The sequence below is a fragment of the Solanum pennellii genome, chromosome 1, assembly GCF_001406875.1.
Source record: "Solanum pennellii chromosome 1, SPENNV200".
NCBI lineage: Eukaryota > Viridiplantae > Streptophyta > Magnoliopsida > Solanales > Solanaceae > Solanum > Solanum pennellii.
The window spans coordinates 91644476-91664910 of NC_028637.1; the positions used below are offsets into that span (position 1 = coordinate 91644476).

The window sequence follows — 20435 nt, forward strand, 5'->3', positions numbered from 1 at the left end:
TATATATATGTTTGTGCGATTTTTTAATTATTTGTATTTTGAACAATTTATAAAATTGAATACATATTAAAATTACAACTTGCAATTTTATGCGTAAATGTAGATGGTTTGTTCAATTTTACTATTGTTTACCGTCTTTTCTATTTTAAAAGTTGATAGTTTATCTTTTTTTAAATTGTAAATTGACATTTGTAAGTTATCAATTTACTAAGATGACAATTATTTATCCTCAAATAATTTAAGTAAAAAAAAGGGAAACATGACAACGAAATTGTTCTTTTCTTGGCTAGTTAGAAGCCCAATAAAAAATATTGTCAAGCAATTATTTACCATAACCCAATTGCATGATAATTCAAGAGTATAATTAGAAAGAAGTTTGTATTAACTTTTAATCCAAACACAAGATGAGGTGGGAAACAATGAACCGAACACTTGGTAAAAATAATTTCTCCATTACTAATCCCAGCATTACTAATCCCTGCATTATTAATCTTTGTACTAAACGACCCCTTAGTATCATAGATGAATGAGTTAAATAAGTGCATCTGAATTGATCTCATCTTTTAAGAATTTTCATTTTTCTTTGTTGATTAATAGCCTTTCATTGAAGTAAAATTAATATCATTTCACATGCAACCATGTTTAAAATGTGCCCTGATGGTATTTGAACTTTTGCCGGAAGCATGCGGACTTGTACTTGTCATTCTTCTGAAGGATGTTGCATGATTTGTTACTCGTGTAGTTGCTTGTTATTGTATACAGATTTGCTACTATGTTGTTTATAACCATTCATTTCCATGTGTATCTAATATTTACTCTTTATCTCATGTTTTGATTTGGCTACAGTGGATTGAGAGAGAAGTTGTGTTGTTACAAAAGCGCATTGATCATGCCAATGAAAAGGGATGGCGCAAACAATATCCTTTCATATGTCTTAAGGTTCTGCTATTAAAAAATATTTTGCATCTTCTAGTGGTTGCAAGGAAAATTCTGCTCCTTAATGCAGCAATTTCCATCCCTGCATAAGAGAAGTAACTTTTAGTAATTGTCATCTGGAGATTATATGTTGGTAATCCCACTTTGCATTGCGGTAGACAAAAACATGGTATATAAGTGGGAAGGGTAGAGGGGGACATTATTCACCGAGTTCTGAACTGTGCACCACTGGCCCTCGAGGATTTCTTGGATATTTGTTTATATTAGTCGGTATTGGTTTAAAGTACTTCTGATTATTCTGGATTAGTTATATTGCTTGTGCAGTTGGAGGAAAAATAATTCATGTAATGAAATAGGTCAAAGTAGTTCGAGACAGAAGACACGGTTAAATATTTTGGAAACAAATTTGTTGAGATAAACCTCAAAATTTAGCTCAAGTTATGAGAATTGTCCAAGACCTTTCAAAGAGGATACAACCCATATAGGCTCATTTAGATTCTGACTGCCCTTCCCTGCACACTCAAGACTGAATATCTAGAAGATGCACTAATATAACATAGGGGGCCCAACATTGGGTAGTTCAACATCAAGGATACGTCCGACTTTGATACCATGTTGAGAAAATGATTGTTGACTCAAACCACAAAAGTTAGTTCAAGTTATGAAGATTGTTCAAAACTATACAAGGCAGTTATATATACACGCCGCAGGGTCTTAACAATGTTAAGTATTAATAGACAGTAGTAGTACTCCTGAGGTGATTGAGTCAATTTGCTCGACACATCTCTTTCTGGTTCTTACTTTAGAATAACTCCTTCAACTATTCTTTGCATGGGGAATATTTTAATTTCATGCTTATGCATGTTTCTAAAACTCTGGATAGTTGTTATTGCATGTATAGAGTATTAATGACAATGTCATCCTATTTAATGGAAAACCCCTATTAGTATGGTTTCATTGAGAAAGTTATCCAAGTTTCCTTTGGTTCATATTTGTTCTTTGCTGGATTGCTTCAATATTGCTTCTGTATGCTAGTTTTCAGGCAAAGTTTACAAAATTATGTCTCTATTGGTTGTTGGGACTTCAGTGTAAAGCTAAAAGCCTGTTTTACTTGTTGATCCTGGTGATGAACATAAGTGTCTCCTTGACCTACTTTAGAGTTACACTGTTTGAGTTTCTGGAGAGGAAGCAGCTGCTACAGACAAAAAAAGAACAGGATAGACTCTTTTCCGTGATGCCACAAGTTGTAGCTGAGGAATTAGAGCCTGAAGTTAAAATTGTTGATGCCCTAGAAGAAAATGTAGTGGAGCAAGAAAGAGAAAATGGTTGTTCACCAAAGTCAACTGCTAATGGAGCTACTGACATTTCTGGTGCAGGTGAGCTCTAACATCCTCTCTGCCACAACTTCACGGTTTCTAAAAGCTTATTCAGTTGAACCTTCCCATTTGTTTTACTTTTTGGAGTTTAGCCATTTCTCTAGAAGCATTTGGATGTGCAATATGTACAAAACTTTCTTACTACCTCATCTGTCAGTCTGAAAGCTTAATAAGTTTGGACTCAAATGAGTTATTTTGAGATTGATTCCTGAAAAAATAGTTTTAATCTGAACAGAGTTCAAGAGAGCCATTTTTAATTGTTTTGACTAGGGTTGGGGATGGAGCAGTAAATGGAGATTGTTTTAGTGGAAGGGAAAGGAATGAAAGGGAATGACAGGTTAAAATAGCTTGAGTAATGGAAAAACCAAACTAATTGACTTTCAAACTGGCAGACAACTTTTGTACAGGCTGAAGTTAGTAGCCACTTTTCTTTCCTAAGGAATCAAATTGTTTGAAATCTTGAAATGCTATACCACTACTTTTTCCCCTGGAGTTAAAAAAGTTCTAATTGTCCCGATGGTTGAGATAGGTTTTTCCTTTTGACAATCGCGTTTGGAAAAGAAAATGATCTTTATTTGTGGTAGATATACAAGAGACCATTGAAGATGTCTAATTTTCTTTGAGGCACCAGTTGAGTTAATGTGAGCAGATACATCTGTCATCTACTCTCTCCATTAAATGGTGTTTTCACCTTTTTATTTTGTTTCAAAATAAGTGGTGCTTCACAAAATTAATAAGGCCTTTATTCTTCTTCTTCCAATTTTACCCTTATTTAAATAAATGAAAATTTACATAACCAAGAAACCATTAAAGAGCTGCTTTTTTTTTTTTTTAAGGATAAAGAGCTACTTCTTTACAGGCATTTGATTAAGGGTGAGTTGGTAATAACACTTCTAACTTTCTAGGAGTGTGTAGTTTTCTTAAGGAGTATGCCCAAGCTAAAACAGTATTTATTTCGAAACGGGGGGAGTAACGTATTTGGAGTTGCCTACCAGATATTTTTTATTTGGCAAGAGAAGTTGGTGAAAGTGAAGGTGGCTGTAATGTGTTAGGGACAAAGGTGGTAGCAAAAAGGATTCTTATGTTCTTTTTCCTTTAGTGTTCCTCGTCTATAATCTTTCCCACCTCTAATGTGCATATGATAAGGAAGGTGAGACATATCAGATCAATGATTTCTACCGAGTGATATTTATGTTAGTCAGTTCAAATCGTTGAATCTTGATGGATAAGCTTAGTATTTTGTTTGAGTATGCGAGGTCTGCAAGCTGGATATTTTATTCATCTTTTGCTATATCAAATTTGCTAGTACTTTTTCACTTGTATAGTGTATACTATGTTTGCATGTTGTGAGGGTAGGGCTAAATCTTTTCTGTAATTATAGGTAGCTATTCTTACATTTTTATTTTTCTTTAGTTATATTGTTTCCTGCAATCTGATTAAGGATCACAATACTTTGCTCAGTCAATATCTGACATGATTTTTTATGCTTTCCCCAAGTGTGACTGTATTTTATTTTCAGGAGATACCATGATCCCATCTAATAGGATTTTCGTAAATGGAGATGCATTAACTGCTGATGAATATGGTAATTTCTTCTTCCCCAGGTTTTTGAAATTAAGCGTCTCACCTTGCTTAACACCCTGTGGACGTTTTCATGAAGGCCTAAGTCGACTGGTTACCCCAAGTAAATGACACATAAGCTTGGGAGAATCGAAAACTATTTGATTTTCTCTAAAATTGTACTCTCCTTTGATTTCCACAACACTGTTTGCTTATGGAACCCCTCAGAGAAGAATAGAATTAAGGAATTGACTGCTCTAAAAAAGAGAACTATTTCATTTGTATCTGGCACTACTTTACTTGGACAGCTTCAAGAAGACTCCCTGTTTTGGGAGCTAATTCAAATGTGACAGGGACGAAAGCAAGGCCTAGAGGAGGGAGAATCATAGCTCAGTCAATATCTGACATATGATTTCTTATACTTACCTCAAGTGTGACTGTATTTTATTTTCAGGAGATATAATGGTCCCATCCGATAGGAGGTTTGTAAGTGGAGATGCATCCATTGCTAATGGAAATGGTGATTCCTTCTTTCCCTGGTTTTTGAAATTAAGAACCTTTAGTTTTGTTTCTAATTTTGTTGATTGAGACCAGAGTAACTTGGGTTTTTGGTTTAAAAAGCCTGATGTTTGTTAAGGTTCGTAACATTTATATTTAGTGATCAAAAGGTTACAAATATTATGGTGTGATACATCTTCAAGGGTTTAAAAAAGAAGGAAACATTTGCGAACTTTAATTTGCCTCTCAATGAAGTACGTGCACTAGAAAAAAAAACCTTGGTACCATGAAGTTCCAATTATGGAACCTAATAATGTAATATTAATAACTTAATAAACAAGTAGGGTTACACATGGCCCTCTAATTGGTTTCTGAAATATTCTGTATCTGATTCAACACAGATCAACAAGCAGACATGATTCAAGAACAAAGAGATTCTACCATTTCTGCAAGAGTTGAAAGAGGTGAAGAAATGCAGGCCGTGGCCTCTGGAGAAGATGTCGTCACACATCAAGTACAGGTCCAGGCAACTCAAACTGAGGTAATTGAGTTGAGTGATGATGATATAGATGTTGAGGACCAAAGATATGGAAATCAGTCTACTGATGTGATGTACAATGATGTCGCAATTTGGAACTACATGGATCCTCATGGTTTCATACAGGGTCCTTTTTCTTTGACATTGTTGAAATTCTGGAGTGATGCTGGTTACTACTTCGGGCCTAGCTTCAGAGTTTGGAAGGTTGGCCAAAGCCCACAAGAAGCTGTCTTGTTGGTTGATTTGCTTCGCTATTTTTTCCCCCTCCAATGAAGCATCACAAGTCGTGTTCTAACACCAGTACTAGGTTGGTAATCTCTGAACTTCCGCAAAAAGTTGTTTCAGAGTTTTGTCAATCATGGTAGCCGAGTTATAAAAAAAAAGGTTCTTTTGCTTCTTTAATGTCTATATTCTATGAACATTGATCCGTAGTAGACTAAGATACACATCTTTCTGATGATAATAGGATCAATCGTTGCAGCCATTGCTGCATTATATGTTTGCAAGTACTGTTACTAGTCAATTTAACTTCTTATTGAGGTGGCCTTTTAGAGTTTAGTACAAGTTTAGATGCTTTGTAATGTGAAGTGATGAACAGAGGGTACTTTCTGTTACCAGTCAATAATGTGGCCTTTTAGCAGTTAGCACAACAAAATGCTCGTACAGATGAAAATTTTGTTGCCAATCAATTTTCGTTCTCATCAACTTTTGTTACCAACTGTTGCATTCATTAGTCAATGACTGGTATTGGGTGGAAGCTTTTCTCATTGAGGGAATTTATATTTGGGAAAACTACACAAATTGGATCCATGGCCCAAATATTTTACGCGACTGGCCCCTCGTTCTATTTTTTGAATCGTTGCTTCTTCATCCTTATACTCCGATGGTATTAACTTAGCGTTTTCAACTGCTTCTTTCTCTTTGATACCATCAATACAACGAACATTAGTAGTTAAAAACAGGGGCATGAAAGTCAGGTGGTGGTCGCTTGTTTCTGTACAAATGTTCTTTTACCATATTTTACATCAATATTTTGTTACCACATTCTCTCTAATTTAAAGATTCATACTATTCAAAACTGTTCTTTTCTAGTTGTAAAAATGTCTTATAAATAGTTTTCATGTTTTCCATTTTTACAATTTGCACCGATAATGTCAGGAACCTATCTTTTTTCTTTTTTAGAAAATGCTTCATAAATCAAAAAGAAATTGCTAGCTGAATAATTCTTTTGTGCTGTATTTGCTTTTGAGCTGTAAAATTGGTAAATAATTGCTGAGGGTCTATCGGGAATAGTTTTCTATCCAGTAGGGACTATATACATAGTAAAAAATAATATGTGAGCACGTTATGAATATAATTTAAATGATAAAAGCATTTAATATAGACACCAAGAAAAGTGGGGATAAATAAATATTACTGTCTTCGTCTCATTTTATGTGATATCATTTCTTTTTGTCATTTTTTTTCCTTATATGGTAAGTATTTAAAGGTATAATTCTTCTTTTATCCTTGTGTTGGTTCTATTTAATTTTAAAAATATTACTCAAATATATTTTGAGAGCGAAAAGCGAGTCTATTTTTTGACTTTTTTTTTAAGGATAATTTGGTAAACATTTCAAAGTTTTCATTTATATCTTAAGCTCCGTGTTCGGTCAAATATTGTCACATAAAATGGGACTGAGAGAGTAGTAATCATATGTTGTTGTATACCATTGTAATTGAGAAACAAAATAAAAATAAACCAACATATTGCTAGAAGACTCAACCCTTTATAGTGGGAATAGAACTTAAAATCCATCACTAGGGTCTTTCCACCTTATCACTTACACATAGGTGTAAGATTTTAATTAATTTAAAATATAGCTTTGTGAGGGATAGCTCATTGTTGTATTTCATTGGCCAATCTATAAAGCCATTGACATTAATCTAAAACATTGAGCATCTTTTCATGAATTAAGACATGACAAAATGATTGGACTAAGGCAAAAAGTTGCAACTTTTTGGAATGCTTAAAAAGTCTATGTGGGACTACAAATTATTCATTAAAAAAAAAGTGGAGTTTATTTTAATGAGATAATCATAGTTCAATATTTTGAATGATCTGATATACAAACAGTCACGAATAAATATTTTTTTTGTATATTTAAGTACAAATAAATATGATTAGTGTAAAAGCTTTATATATTTTTGAACTAGCATCCGTAATTAAAACAAAACAAAAAGTTTTCAATTAATTTTTCTATTAATTATTTATTAATTAGTTAAGTACTTCCAATTAGAGTCTACTAAAAAAAAGAATCTTTCTTGGTTTCATGGAATAGGGTATTTTAGATAACAAATCACTTTCAATCCTACCTATGTCACGCTCAAATTATGACACTCAACAAACTTATAATTTTCATCCCCAATAATGAAACAAAATATCTTTATTTTTATTTTATTTTATTTTGTTTGTTTTGCTTTACGACAATAATAAATAACCAATATTATTTAGTGGGTTTCATGTGACATTTTCACGTATCTAATTTAGCTTTTTTAATCTTATTATAATATGAATGTCCATAGCACTAGTTTCGTATCGCGTTTTTTGTTGCAATATTTTATTTGATTTTGCACTAAATGAAGTATCTTCTAAGTAAAATGAAAGAGAAAAAACAGTTTGATGTATAAAATAGCTCGTATTCACATAGGATTCTGAAAAATGTCATATTTCAAAATTTTGAATAAGAAATATTAGCATGAGCATTGCTTCTCTTTTCCCTTGTCCTATACCTTTCATAAGGTTTTGCTTGGGAATATGCAAGTCCAAATCAAGATAAAGAAAAGGAAAAGGATTGATGAAATCGAACCTTAGTCCTTTAAATCATAATATAACCGTTTTGTAAGTGAAACTTTAGTTTAATTTAGGTAGAATTCATAGGAGTAACTTTCGTATATAGCAAATATAAAAATCATATTTGTATGTTATGGTTATAGTTTGCATAATTACGCTCTATAGCAAACATAAATATGTATAAATCATTTTTTATATATACATACACAAAGAAAGTCGTTGTATAAATCGATATACATATACAAAAAAGCAGTTGTATAATCTGTTTCAATATACATCCACAAAAGATCAATTGTATAATTTGTGTTTGTATAAAGCGAGAGAGAGAAACATAACAGAAAACTAGGCTGGGGAAGACTGTATATTTATAATCACAAGTGTATATGACGAAAATATATGTATTCATATAATTTTCTCTCGCTTTATACAAACACATACTCAATGTACACATATGTGTTTTTATAAAGTGAGAGAGACAAGTGAGAGTGGCGAGCGAGATCTAGGAGAGTGGCGAGCGAAATCTGGGAGAGGGGAATGAAAATATATATATGTATATAATTTTCTCTCGCTTTTACAAACACAAACACATTTTATATATTTGTGTTTGTATAAAAGCGAGAGAGGCGAGCGAAACTGCCACCAAAACGAGAGTGGAGAGCGAGATTCCACCAGGGAGAGAGGCGAAAATAGCAATAATTTGCTATAGGGTACAATTAAATCTAACTATGTTTATAGCATTTATAAACACGTCTGATTCCCTTGTTTGTTACGCAGTTGTTAGGTGTATTCATAATTTTTACTTTATGACTTCAACCTTAGAGATTTTTAATATTAAATTCATTATTCTCAAAGTTAATTAGTTAATATCTATTACTTTAAATTTTCAAAACTTTTATACGTAATTATATTTTATATCAAAATAATCGATTCTGATAAACATCCTTTGAACTGCGTTCACTCCATTATACATTGTTAATGCAAAAAATAAGTAGATGGTCCCCTGACACTTTAAAAACTACTTTATTCCACCGATGATTTGTCTTGTCGTAATGACATTGATCAATTATTTAAATTTAATAAATATATTATACTATTAACTACTTTAATTAATCATATAAAAATTCTAAGCAATGATTTTAATCAGAGAATTAATAGAAAAACATTGTTGATTCCAAATTAGAAATGGTTAGGTTAGATACCAGAACATGTTTCTTATTTTTAGATTTTCTTTCCTGCCGAAAGGATACGATTCACTGTCTTTTTTGTTAAAGTTGGCAAACATTCAATATGCACTAAGATTGATAAAAATTTAATCGATGTTCGATGTTTACTCTAAATTAATAAATTATTTATATATATATATATTAATTATGATTTAAGTTTAGTTAGTTATATAGTAATGGACTCCTATTTCATTAAATTATTCGACATGATAAATTGATAGAAAATGATATAAACATTTGATGTACGTATATTTAAAGAAGTAATCTTTTTTTTTATTTGACAAGAGTAAAAAAAATAGAGGACAATGTATCTTATGATTTCAAGAAAATAATATATAATAGGAAAATAAATTTCATAAATTGTATTTCAAACTGTCCCCTCGTTACACCTCAATGCTCCCAAATCTTAAAATTTAAAAGTTAAATTGAATTTTTACTGATGATTTCGAATAGAGTTATTGAATTCTCTTGCACTCCATCACACATAAAATTTATCTATATTACATATAAATCCTCGCAAAATAATAACTACGAAAATCACTTTTTTTTTTAAAATAAAAATAAAAATATTAGTACCAAAGACACAGGGAGGAAAATTGGGCAAAATGTCATCGTCCGTTCAATTGCAATAATTCTGTTTTAAATTATGAATATCAAATTGTATTTTATGATAATAAAATAATATATGTCAAATGATTGTGAAGTAAAACTGGATCTTTTCAATTGTTGATATTTTAATTACAGAACAAAACTGAAAACTTTTTGAACCGATAATAACATAATTTGACAATTACATGTTCATCGGTTGGTTCGTTACTATTTCAAAATTTTTGGATTTTATATTCTTGGATTTTTTTCTTTTTAAAAAGTAAATTCCAGATATTTTATTTTTTTATCATTTCGATTTCCTTTATTTTTTTTCTTTTAGGCCATGTTCCAAAAATTATTGTTGAACTCGAAATTGAAAAGAAATGATAACAAGATATCAAAAAAGAAATTGAGGAATATAATCATTCTTTGTCTTATTATTTCACACCAAAATATGCTTGAGAATAATATTTTGATAGAAAGAACTTCCATTCATTTTCTTTTCCTTGATTTACGTTCATTTTATAAAACTGGAATCAAGAATAAAATACAATAACTTAAAATCATGATAATTCAGCGCGATTTGTGAATAATTTGTTAATTTGTTGATACGTTGAATATAGCATGAAATCAATCAGTCATATATATTTGATATTAACCAGCTGCATGTTATATTTCTAACTAAATATTAGTATTTTTGGTTCGTTATTTATAATTTTATATCATAAAAATCTAATTTATGATTTTGTATATAATTCAACTTTATAGCTAGATTGGTATAACTTTAAAGTCATAGCGATCTTTCTAACATTTCATGTCACATTACTTTAAAAAAAAAAAAAAACTTTCTTTATTTGTAACTTTAAAATCATAAAAATACATATAAATTGTATAATTATTATATTGAATATACTTGTATCCGACATCATGACTTTCATCCGAATGTTTTTGACTTTTTTATTTCTTTTCTAATTTTGAAATCATGACAATTCATCATAATAAATTAAGTGTAATTAAAATAAAATTAAAAAGACTAAGTAGAGCATGATATCATATTGATTTATCATGATTTTACTTGTCACTATTTTTAAATGTATTTTATTTTTGTCTCCTTGAGTGTTTCTAAGAGACAATTAGGTCGACTATTAGCATACTGCTACACTAAATCGATATGTCATGACTTTTTCTTTTTCCTTTTAACATCTCTTCTAGAAGCTCGCCTTTTGCTCTCTTCATATTAAGCAAACAACAAAACTTGTATAAAAAAGTTAAAATTAGAAGATATTCATCTTCCAAACAATTCAATCTTATCATTAATATCATAATATCATATATGTCATGGCTTATATGCCCACTAATTCAACATAATAAGCTAAATTGAATAAGTAAAATATATGAAGTCATACTAATATTTTATCTAATTTTGAAAATATTCTTAAATTTGACGTAAATTATTATTACATTCTCAAATTATTAACAGTTAAAAAACGTTCATTAACTTGACTATGCACCTCTAATCTTACAATATGTGAGTGAAATATATCTTTAGATTTTTGCCAAAGTATCGCTATTTTTAATTAAAACTCGAATAATTTTTTGAGGATTTAGTACCACTTGTTATGTGGCAGATTAGGATATAGATAAGTTTAATTAATTAGATAAAGCCCTAAATCAAAGTATTAAGAATCAAAGCAAGGAAAGCAGCATTGATGGAATAGGGATCGCACCTTCAACAAAGAAATAAGATGACCAAATGTAAGTTTTTGGAATTCCAACAATATTTTCTATATAAAAAGTCTTTCAAATCGAAAAGACTTGCCGAAAATCATTGATTGAGTTATTCCAACCAAGATAGGCATGGAACTTTTGGGCATTACTCAAATTAAGCTAAGGCTACCTAGTAAATTACAAGCATCCTCACTGCAGAGTGCACACTTTTTATATATTCATCTCCTCCAATCAAAAATGTATATGTTATAAAAACGAATCTAATATTTTTAAGCCTGTCAATAATTTAATAACAAAACTAATAAATGTGTCAAGTTCATAAATATTTTCAGTAGTTCTCTTTCTAATTTTTGCTTGGTGATATTTTCTTTTGTTGACCACTTCTATTGCTAACGTAAGGTTGGGTATTTCAATTCAAATTTATTTGCAAATCCCCAAAATACTATGGCAACAAATATTGAAGATAGATTGAACTTTCAACATCTCAACAAAATACAGCGACTACTCGAAAACTAAAATCAACCAGTTCTTCTGTTACCTCATTTTCACGTCTCCTCGATTCATTCCCAATTTATCACGATATCAACAACCACTTGGCCACCTGGTGGGCCCAACCTTTTCTATATCTTATCTTTTACTTTAAGAAATTCAAATAACATATCACCCCCACACTTCCCATCAATTTACGACCATATGCCACTCATGGTCATGGAAATTATGTAAAACCGCGTTTGCTTTACAGAGAAAAATGATAATTTGATGCTCTTTTTGAAGGTGTGATCAAATGGTTCCATTTTGCTCAATAACCAAACAAGGACTAAACGAAGATAAAAGAAACTGTAAAGCCACAATCTTTCTGTAGAACACTGGAAAAAAAAATTAAAAAGGATTTAATTCTTCAAAATAACAATTCAGAGAAGGAGATGAATTTTTCACACAACAAATTCATGACTTCGAATTATATAAATATATAATAAAAATATATTTTTTTCCGAATTACTCTCTAGTTTTGAATTTTTTTTTGTTTTAGCGTTCGTTGTGCGTCTCTCCCCCTCTGAGACGACGAAAAGCATAATAACAGCAGCAGCAGTTATGGAGATCGGAATTCGATCTCTCTCCATTTTTTTTCATCATTTGAAATTTGATTATAAAGGTAAAAAGACGTGGTTTCGTGTTATCCTTTCAAACTTTAATGATTTTTGCTGCTTTCACGACCGGATTCTCTCTCGCGATCGCTTCTCGGCCGGCGGTTTTGTAGTCGTAGCTACAATCATGACGATCGGAGTATCGATGTTCACCGCAGAACAACTCGCCGCACCGGCATCGGAACCCGGTCAATCCTACCTTCCTTCGACAACCGGAGCAACGATTCACCTCTCTCTTAGCCGGCGGTAAGCTAGCCTTCAGTTGATCCTCCTCCTTTACCATCATCCTATCTCCAACTTTCTTCAGATCTTGACTCATCCTGTCCAGATCAGACTTCCTGTCCGGCGACGACCTCAACGAGCTGAATCTCGCCGATTTTTCAGATCTGACCAATTTTTCAGCGAAATTGTGAGGAATCGTCACCGACGACCCCGTCGGCGAGCTGGATGAAGTTGAGGTAGCCGCGGTGGTGGCGTTGAAGCACTTTTGACACATATTGTTTGTGGCTGGATTTCCTGTAACTCCACAATTGTTGATGCAAAGCGTTATCGTTTCAGGTACGGCCTTGAACTCCGTCTCTTCTTTCTCCGTTCTCTGAGCCATTATTTTTTTTTGTGTGTGTGTAAAATTTTAAAAAAAATTATGACAGAATTCGGTTGCCTGCTTTACTCTAGAAAGAGAAAATACGAAATTAGCAGAGGGGATGGGGAGAGTAGTTTGTGGTTTGGTTTGGATGAAGAAATGGGAAAGAGGGGAAGGGGAAATGGAGGTTTTAAGGAGGAGAGAGGTCGGTAATGGCGATGGAATAATGGCCTCATTGGATACGCGTATCAGGCAAATTGTGGGGTGAGGGTGATGTATTGACGATAATACCCCTATAAATTTTGGGGTAATTATGGAACAATTTGATGGGTCGAGGGGGTGTGCTTCTTTCTAGATTAGGTCTGACGTGTTATTTACTTAATCGTCACTTTTGAGGATATCTTTTTTTTATAAAAAAAAAAATAAAAAAAAAGAGCTACAGTATTTCATTTGTGTTTCGGTGACCTCTTTTTAAAAAAATAGGGGATTTGTTATACAGGCTGGATAAGGTATGGAAAATGGCTCTTTTTATTAAGAGGACAGCTTATAGAGATGTTCATGTTTTTACGATTTCCATGCTTGAACTCCTTGCTGCCCATCCCTTCCAACTCTCACAAATTAAATACGTCCAAATATGTAACGTGTTAAATGGCATAAATGTTATATAAAGTTGAACAATAGGCATAAATATTTTCAGTACACTTTTTATTGTCATGATTATTTTTTTTTAGAATCAAATTACAAGAAGTTTGATCAATATTTTACAACATATTTTTCATTATATTGATATGCAAAAAAGTTATAATTTATAGTACTTTTTCATATAATTTTAGAATATCTAAGTTTTTTTTTAAAAAAAATATTAAATTAATATAATCTAATTTAACTTTAAAAATTAATCGAATTAACTTTTTAAAAAGCGCAATATGACAAATAAAAATGACTGGAGTAGGACGTTATATAGAGGGCATGTGCCTATTTGCATACCCTAATATTTGAGGACATCTTATGCCATTAAAAGTTTCTTTTTATACTTGTCTCAACTAATGAGACATGACTATTTAACTAGGGCATAAAAAAATTTAAAAATAAAATGATCTAAAATAAATTTTAAAATAGTTATATGACTACTAATGGTGAATTTATTGTTAGAATCTTTAATTGGTTTTGGTTGAAAAAAAAATTAATAGTTGAGTAACGAATAAGTTTAGTAGATCATTTTTGTGGAAGACTTTTCTTTATAATTCGCACTTAAAAGAATAATTAGATCCTTATTTCCCTGAAAGAGCATGAGCTAATTGTTAATTATTCATTCTAGACCATTTTCAGTGTCTTTTAAGAATCACAATAACGGTATAATTGTATTTATTGCTATATATATTCATTAATATATTTAATATAGTTGGTTTGCATAAACATATTGAATAAAAGAGTTTTTTATACAATTGTATTCATTGGTGCAGATTAGTTATTTTTATTGTATTTGTTATACAATTAACTGTTAGATATTAAAATCAATCATAACTCTCTTGCCTCTCCTCTTTCTCGTTCGCCTCTCCTCCCTCCTCTCTCTCTCAATCTCATCCATACCTCTAGTAGCTAATTTTTATATAATTCAATTGTACCTGTGATACAATTATCAATCAAATATAAAAATTAATTATATCTCTCATTTGTTTCCTTCTCCAAGTATGTAATTACGAATCGTAATTAATAAAATATTAACTAAAGAGCCTGATTATATCTCCAATGTTAGCTGTTTTTGAATTTTCTCTTAATTATAAGATGTTATTTGACTAAATTATCGTCTTTATCTTTACTCAAATATGATTTTCTTGTTTCCAGAAAGGGGTTATTTCTTTTAATATGTCATATGGCCGTGCTAAATAAATTTCAGCACGCATGAACACTTAAAGAATGTATTAAAAGAATTTGATCTATACACAACGTTTTACAATACTATATCCAAGTTCTCGTGTGAGAATGTCTTTTTTTAAGGGCGAGTTGCTAAATAATATTTATCTAGATTTATAAAATAAATCCAATAATACATAGAAAAAAGTGAGTAATTCTTTCGTCACATGAATAGTGTAGTGTGATTTTGTGATACATAAGCAATGTTGAGCGACTGTAAAAAAAAAGTAGTTTAATCATTTCTTTAGTAATTAAGTATACTGTATAATATAAGGAATCACCTCTAAAACTAATTTTATATTTTTACAAGTATACAGGACAACTAATAAAAAAAGGATGTTATTGATTTATTAATTTATTTTATTAAAGAAAGTAGGTTAAATTAAGAGTATATATCTTCATAGAATTTTGTGGTGAATATCAAGTTATCAATCTTGTTATCATGATTCATCATGTCATAATACCATACCATTTAGGTGTTACGTGACATAAAGTTATCCATGTGGAAGTTCTAAATTGGAAAAAGATTAGTTCATAGTGAAAGATTTTAAAGATATATAGATCATTCTCATGGTAAATCTTAAAATTTAATGATTTTGTATAAAAGACTCTTGATATCTTTTAGCTATGTAGAAATTTTAGAATAAAAACGTATTCTTAAATATGTAGGGATTTGTTTGACAATGATTATTACATATTAACATATAGTTAATAATATAAATAAAGAAACATCCACTTGAAAATGAAACAAACAATTCTTAAGCAATTCTCTTGTGTCTTTCTTTTTTCCCTTAGTGATCTAGTATTAAAAGGCTTATCCAAACTTGCAAGATAGTAAAAAATTTATAAGCAAATTATCAACTGATGAAACTTAAGTAAATATCTAAGTGATACTATAAATCATATACAGATAAGTAATGAAGATTAGGTCAAAGAATCAACCTCTAAGCAAATATCAAAACACAAATTAAAAAATATAGTAACGTTATAGGGCCAAGTTGATTGAGTGCCCAATTTTTCTAATAAAAATTTAAACGTTTTACTTTTATTTCTTACATAGCAAATGGCTGTCTCTCTTGACTTACCAATGAGATTAATTTGTTCACTTTGGGCACGTGAAATGGTAACTTACTAAATAAAAAAAGGTTCCAATTTCCACAGGAAATTGCAATACAACTTGGTTTCCTCCTTGTTTCCCCACCACTTGACTTTGATTTGCCTAAAGACGGCAAATTTATTTATTGAAAAGAAAATATTAGTATTATATTTTGGGCCTAGTGGTCATACATGCAAGTAGAGGTTATATTTGTAATTTCTCACACACCTTGTAACCCCACAAGTTGAGCGGCTTTAAGTTGATAAGGAGAATGAAAAGCAGAAAAGGCAAAATGTCTCAGCTCCAGCTTTACAGCCGCCCACTCTGACCATCTTCCTTTTTTTCCCCTTGGGTTGTCCTTCTCGTGAGAAGAGAAAAAAATATTCTGATATTTGTACTATTAAAAATGTGTTAATTTACAACTAATTAAAAATTATTGAAGTACAAAATTGAGGTTATCTTGCGTTTTGTATGATGAAAAATTACTAATTGCTTTTATGAGTGAAAAATAGATTCATGAATTTTGTGTATTGAGAAATTGAAAATTTGTTATAGGGGAATAGATTTTAATAAAAAGATGTTTTACGCCTTGGTGCTATTTTTCTTAATTTAATAGTGAGATAGGATAAAATAGATTCTTAATACTTTTTATGATTTGAATTAGTTTTTTATTACGAGGGGTGCTAGATAGCGTAAATGATCATTAAATAATATTTAAATATTTGTTGGAATAGTGGTTTGAAATTATTATGTGGAAAAGTGAGTGAAGTCGCTTGTTTCATTTGTGAAGACAATTTCTCTGAGAAAGACAATAAAAGTACTTAATCATACAAATATTTTTTTTCGACGACAAGGAAAATCTGCGGTCGTTATTCTTTTGGACGTGCATAGAGTAAAATCTTATTTTTATGTAATTGCTTACAAATTACATAGAAGAGGTAACTCACACTAGGCAAACCTAGTGCGACGAGCTCGATCCAGAAGATAAAACCCTTGATTTCGCTGGCAAGGGATTTCGAACTTGAGACCTTCAACATAAAAGTTCCAAACTCAAACCACTGAGCCACCCTGAAAGGTTACCTAATCATATAAATATTTTTACCAATTTTTTTAATTTTTCATAATTTGAAATAATTACATGTATTAATTAATAAATTTATATGTAATTAACGCAATATATGCTATAGATATACTCAGAATTGTTAATACAACTTAAAAAAGACAAACGAAATGAAGAAAAATAAATGAAAAACTTAAATACATATAAAAACACATTAGCTATATGTATCTGAAACATCAGATACATACTACATACACATAAAAGGAGAAACTTAGATAAATATATTATATTTAAAATAAGTTATACTTAATTTTTATCCTTACATAAAAAATAATCTATCTAGATGTACTAAATTTATGTATGTGGTGATCCAAACTGGCATGATAAGTAATTTTAGAAACTCAGGAAAAGTCACGTAATTAAACTCTAACCTAATGAATTTGTGATGTTTAATATAATTGGACACCTAAAACACCACAAAATGACTTCCTTTTTATAGTGGAATAATATTATTGAAAAATAAGCATTATGATGTGGATGTAATATTTGATGACATCCACGTGGCACCTTGAAGCAGTGGACGTGTATTCTTTGTATATAGGCGTAGTCTAATTTTCCTCTTGAACCTCCCCGCGTCACGTAATGCGCTTCCTTAAAAGATTCTACGGCCACATTATGGAACCCACCAATCATATAAAATACCATTTGAAAAGAATTAGGAGAATGTCCTTCTCTTTTGTTTGGTTTATATATTTGAGGATGAATAGAAGAAAATGGCAAAAGGTGTAATTAGTTTTGGGATCATAAACAATACAATTAGATAGAAATTAAAGAGACTTCGTTTTTAAAAAAAAAAAAATTCTTGATGTCAATTCCTATCCTATCAAGCTGCCTAGCAATATTAAGGCAAGTAGGAAATAATTGTGTTACGCACTTTGCTTAGAAACGATGAGAGAAATCAAGGCAAGTCGAAGCATTTTCTACTTTTTCTCGTAATGAGTGAGAATTATTTTTTTAAAATTGACTTTTATTTTTATTTTTATTTGTCATTTTTAATATATAAAAAAATATATAATTTTTGGTTTTATGTTTTAACCTTAAGATTAATTAATTATTTTTTAAAATTGCATTACTAACACCAATTAATATAATAATATTTAGAATATTAATTATCATATAAATTTAAAGTAAATAAATAAACATAAACGGAGGTAGTGCTTTTATATATATTGAGCCCACAAAATTGTTCTCCGTTATTTAGTACTCCCCATTTTCTACAATTTCCGTTTCTTCCACTTATTTTCTTAGACGAACTTGCTTTCTCATTTATATTTTTTTCTGCTTTTTTTTTCCTAATATCTTCCTAATTACATTGACATAGGAAAAGGTATAACAGCTCAAATTGCATGTCTATTTTCACCTTACTTGTCAGCAGAGACTTCTCTGATTTTGTAATGTTTGGATCAGTAAAAATCAAGTTCTGAACCCCTTGTCAGCGAAAGCAAAGGATTTGACTTTTGGATCGAGCTCATTACATTGAGTTTATTTAATATGGGTTATTTTTTTTCTATGTGATTTATAAGCTATTGCATAGAAGCGAAGTTTTTACCCCGTGTGCATCTAAAGATAGCGACTGCGGTTTTTTTTGTCATAAAAAACATTTAAAAATCAATAAAAGACAGCTGAAGATAAATATAATGACGGCAGTGTGTATGTAGAAGAAATTGTTTTGTTTCAATTCCTTCTAATAAGTTTGAAAATATTTCCTAAAAATACAATTGCTTCACTTTAACTTTTTTATTCTTGATTCCATGACTTTTTTTAAAAAATAATTGCTCAATTTATTCTTGAATTCATGACTTTTAAAATTGAAAAAAGGGTGAAAAGTACTTTATGATTATGTTTTATTGGTTGATTATGTTCTATCATTAAATTAAAATTATTTTTATTCTTGTTATTACTAATTTTAACATTTATATCTTTAATTGAATGAAAAATTCAAATTAACCAAAATTATTAATTTCAATTAAATTATCGGATTTCATCTTTATCCGAATTTAAATCCGACCCGCAAAACAAAACTCAAAGAAATCAAATCCCAAAATCAATTTCTTCTCTCATCTTCATCCTCCTGAATTAGAAAAATATTTTCTATCTCTTAACTCTATACAAACTTCATACATATGCAACAACATATATAAGTACATTAGCTTGCCAATTCAACTCTTTTTTACTTTAAAGAGATCTTCATTAGAATCTATCCTCCCAAAATAACAAAGCAAATTCACAAGAGCAAAATTGTATCAATCTGTTTTTTCAAGCTTAGTGGTCTCTTTGAAAAACTTTTTTATTCAAAAAGAGCAATCAATATTCATAAATACAAAAAACAAATCCATTAACTAATATCTTTTATCAAGCATCCAGAACGATAGCCACAAAACTGCCAAGCAGCCAACAAAAGCATAGACCCAATGCTGAATTGATCCCAAAAATAATCGCTGTTGCAAATCTCGCCGAGTTACGCTTATCACCAACAATCGAAAAGTGTAAAGAAGAGGAGTATGCGGCAGCAGAGTTCAATTTTTTACCTCAATAAAAGATCATGTGCATCACTTTTGCTTTCCAATATGAATTCTTGCCCCTTTGGGTTCTCAAAGGAGATGGATTTTAGGAGAAGATGACGGGTGTTTTGTTGATTTGTTGGGCAAGTTTTTGAGTTTTTTCTTCAGAAACAGGAGGTGAAGAAGGTTTGGGTTAAGTTAGTTGGATCGGATTTGGGTCAAAATAGATAATCAGATAATTTAATTAAAATTGAATAAATTTTGGTTAATTTGGGGCTTTTCGTCCACAAAGAGTATAAATTGTGAAATTAAAAACGGCAGGGTAAAAATAATTTTAATTTAATGATAAGGGCATAATTAACTAATATACCCTTTCCTTTTTAAAATAAATAAATTCAGTGAAATAATAGAAACCTTGTGACATCTAAACTAGCGTTTGGTCATAAATTTTCAAATATTCTTGGCAAATATTATTTGAGTGAAAATTTGGGTGAAATTTCACCATGTGTTTGGCCATAGAATTTGAGAAATATATTTCACTTTTTTAGAAAAATATGATTTATACCTATAAGTTTCAAAAACTATTAAAACTAACTATAAGTTTGTATTACAAGTCAATTGGATGTTCATTACAACAATAACAAATAGTTTCCATCACACTAGAGCAATATGGTAATTTGGAGCGAGTGCAACAAGTATCATTCCATACATCGTGAAGTAGACGAAGCACATGATTATATTATCTTGAGTTAATTTTTCATCATTTTCATCAACAATCATATCATTATTTAATATT

At 30.5% G+C, this 20435-nt stretch overlaps 2 protein-coding genes across 5 annotated transcripts in view; one reads left to right on the forward strand and one right to left on the reverse strand.

Annotated features, from left to right (window-relative positions):
- The window catches only part of LOC107008068 (uncharacterized protein At5g08430), a 19087-nt gene extending 13474 nt beyond the window's left edge, over nucleotides 1-5613 (forward strand). For 3 of the 4 annotated variants that reach the window (XM_015206972.2, XM_027915043.1, XM_015206974.2), the window contains exons 7-11: nucleotides 847-917; nucleotides 2101-2312; nucleotides 3832-3897; nucleotides 4327-4392; nucleotides 4772-5613. In XM_015206972.2, coding sequence (XP_015062458.1) covers nucleotides 847-917; nucleotides 2101-2312; nucleotides 3832-3897; nucleotides 4327-4392; nucleotides 4772-5181 — 825 coding nt within the window. In that variant the 3' untranslated portion in view covers nucleotides 5182-5613. The remainder of the gene's footprint in view (nucleotides 1-846; nucleotides 918-2100; nucleotides 2313-3831; nucleotides 3898-4326; nucleotides 4393-4771) is intronic. The other variant, XM_027915053.1, reaches the window with a different exon arrangement.
- A 6124-nt stretch (nucleotides 5614-11737) lies between these two features.
- Nucleotides 11738-13323, reverse strand: LOC107008218 (zinc finger A20 and AN1 domain-containing stress-associated protein 5). Its single transcript, XM_015207154.2, has one exon. It carries the CDS (start codon nucleotides 13027-13029, stop codon nucleotides 12463-12465), a length of 567 nt encoding a protein of 188 aa, XP_015062640.1. The 5' UTR covers nucleotides 13030-13323; the 3' UTR covers nucleotides 11738-12462.
- Nucleotides 13324-20435: the final 7112 nt, after the last annotated feature.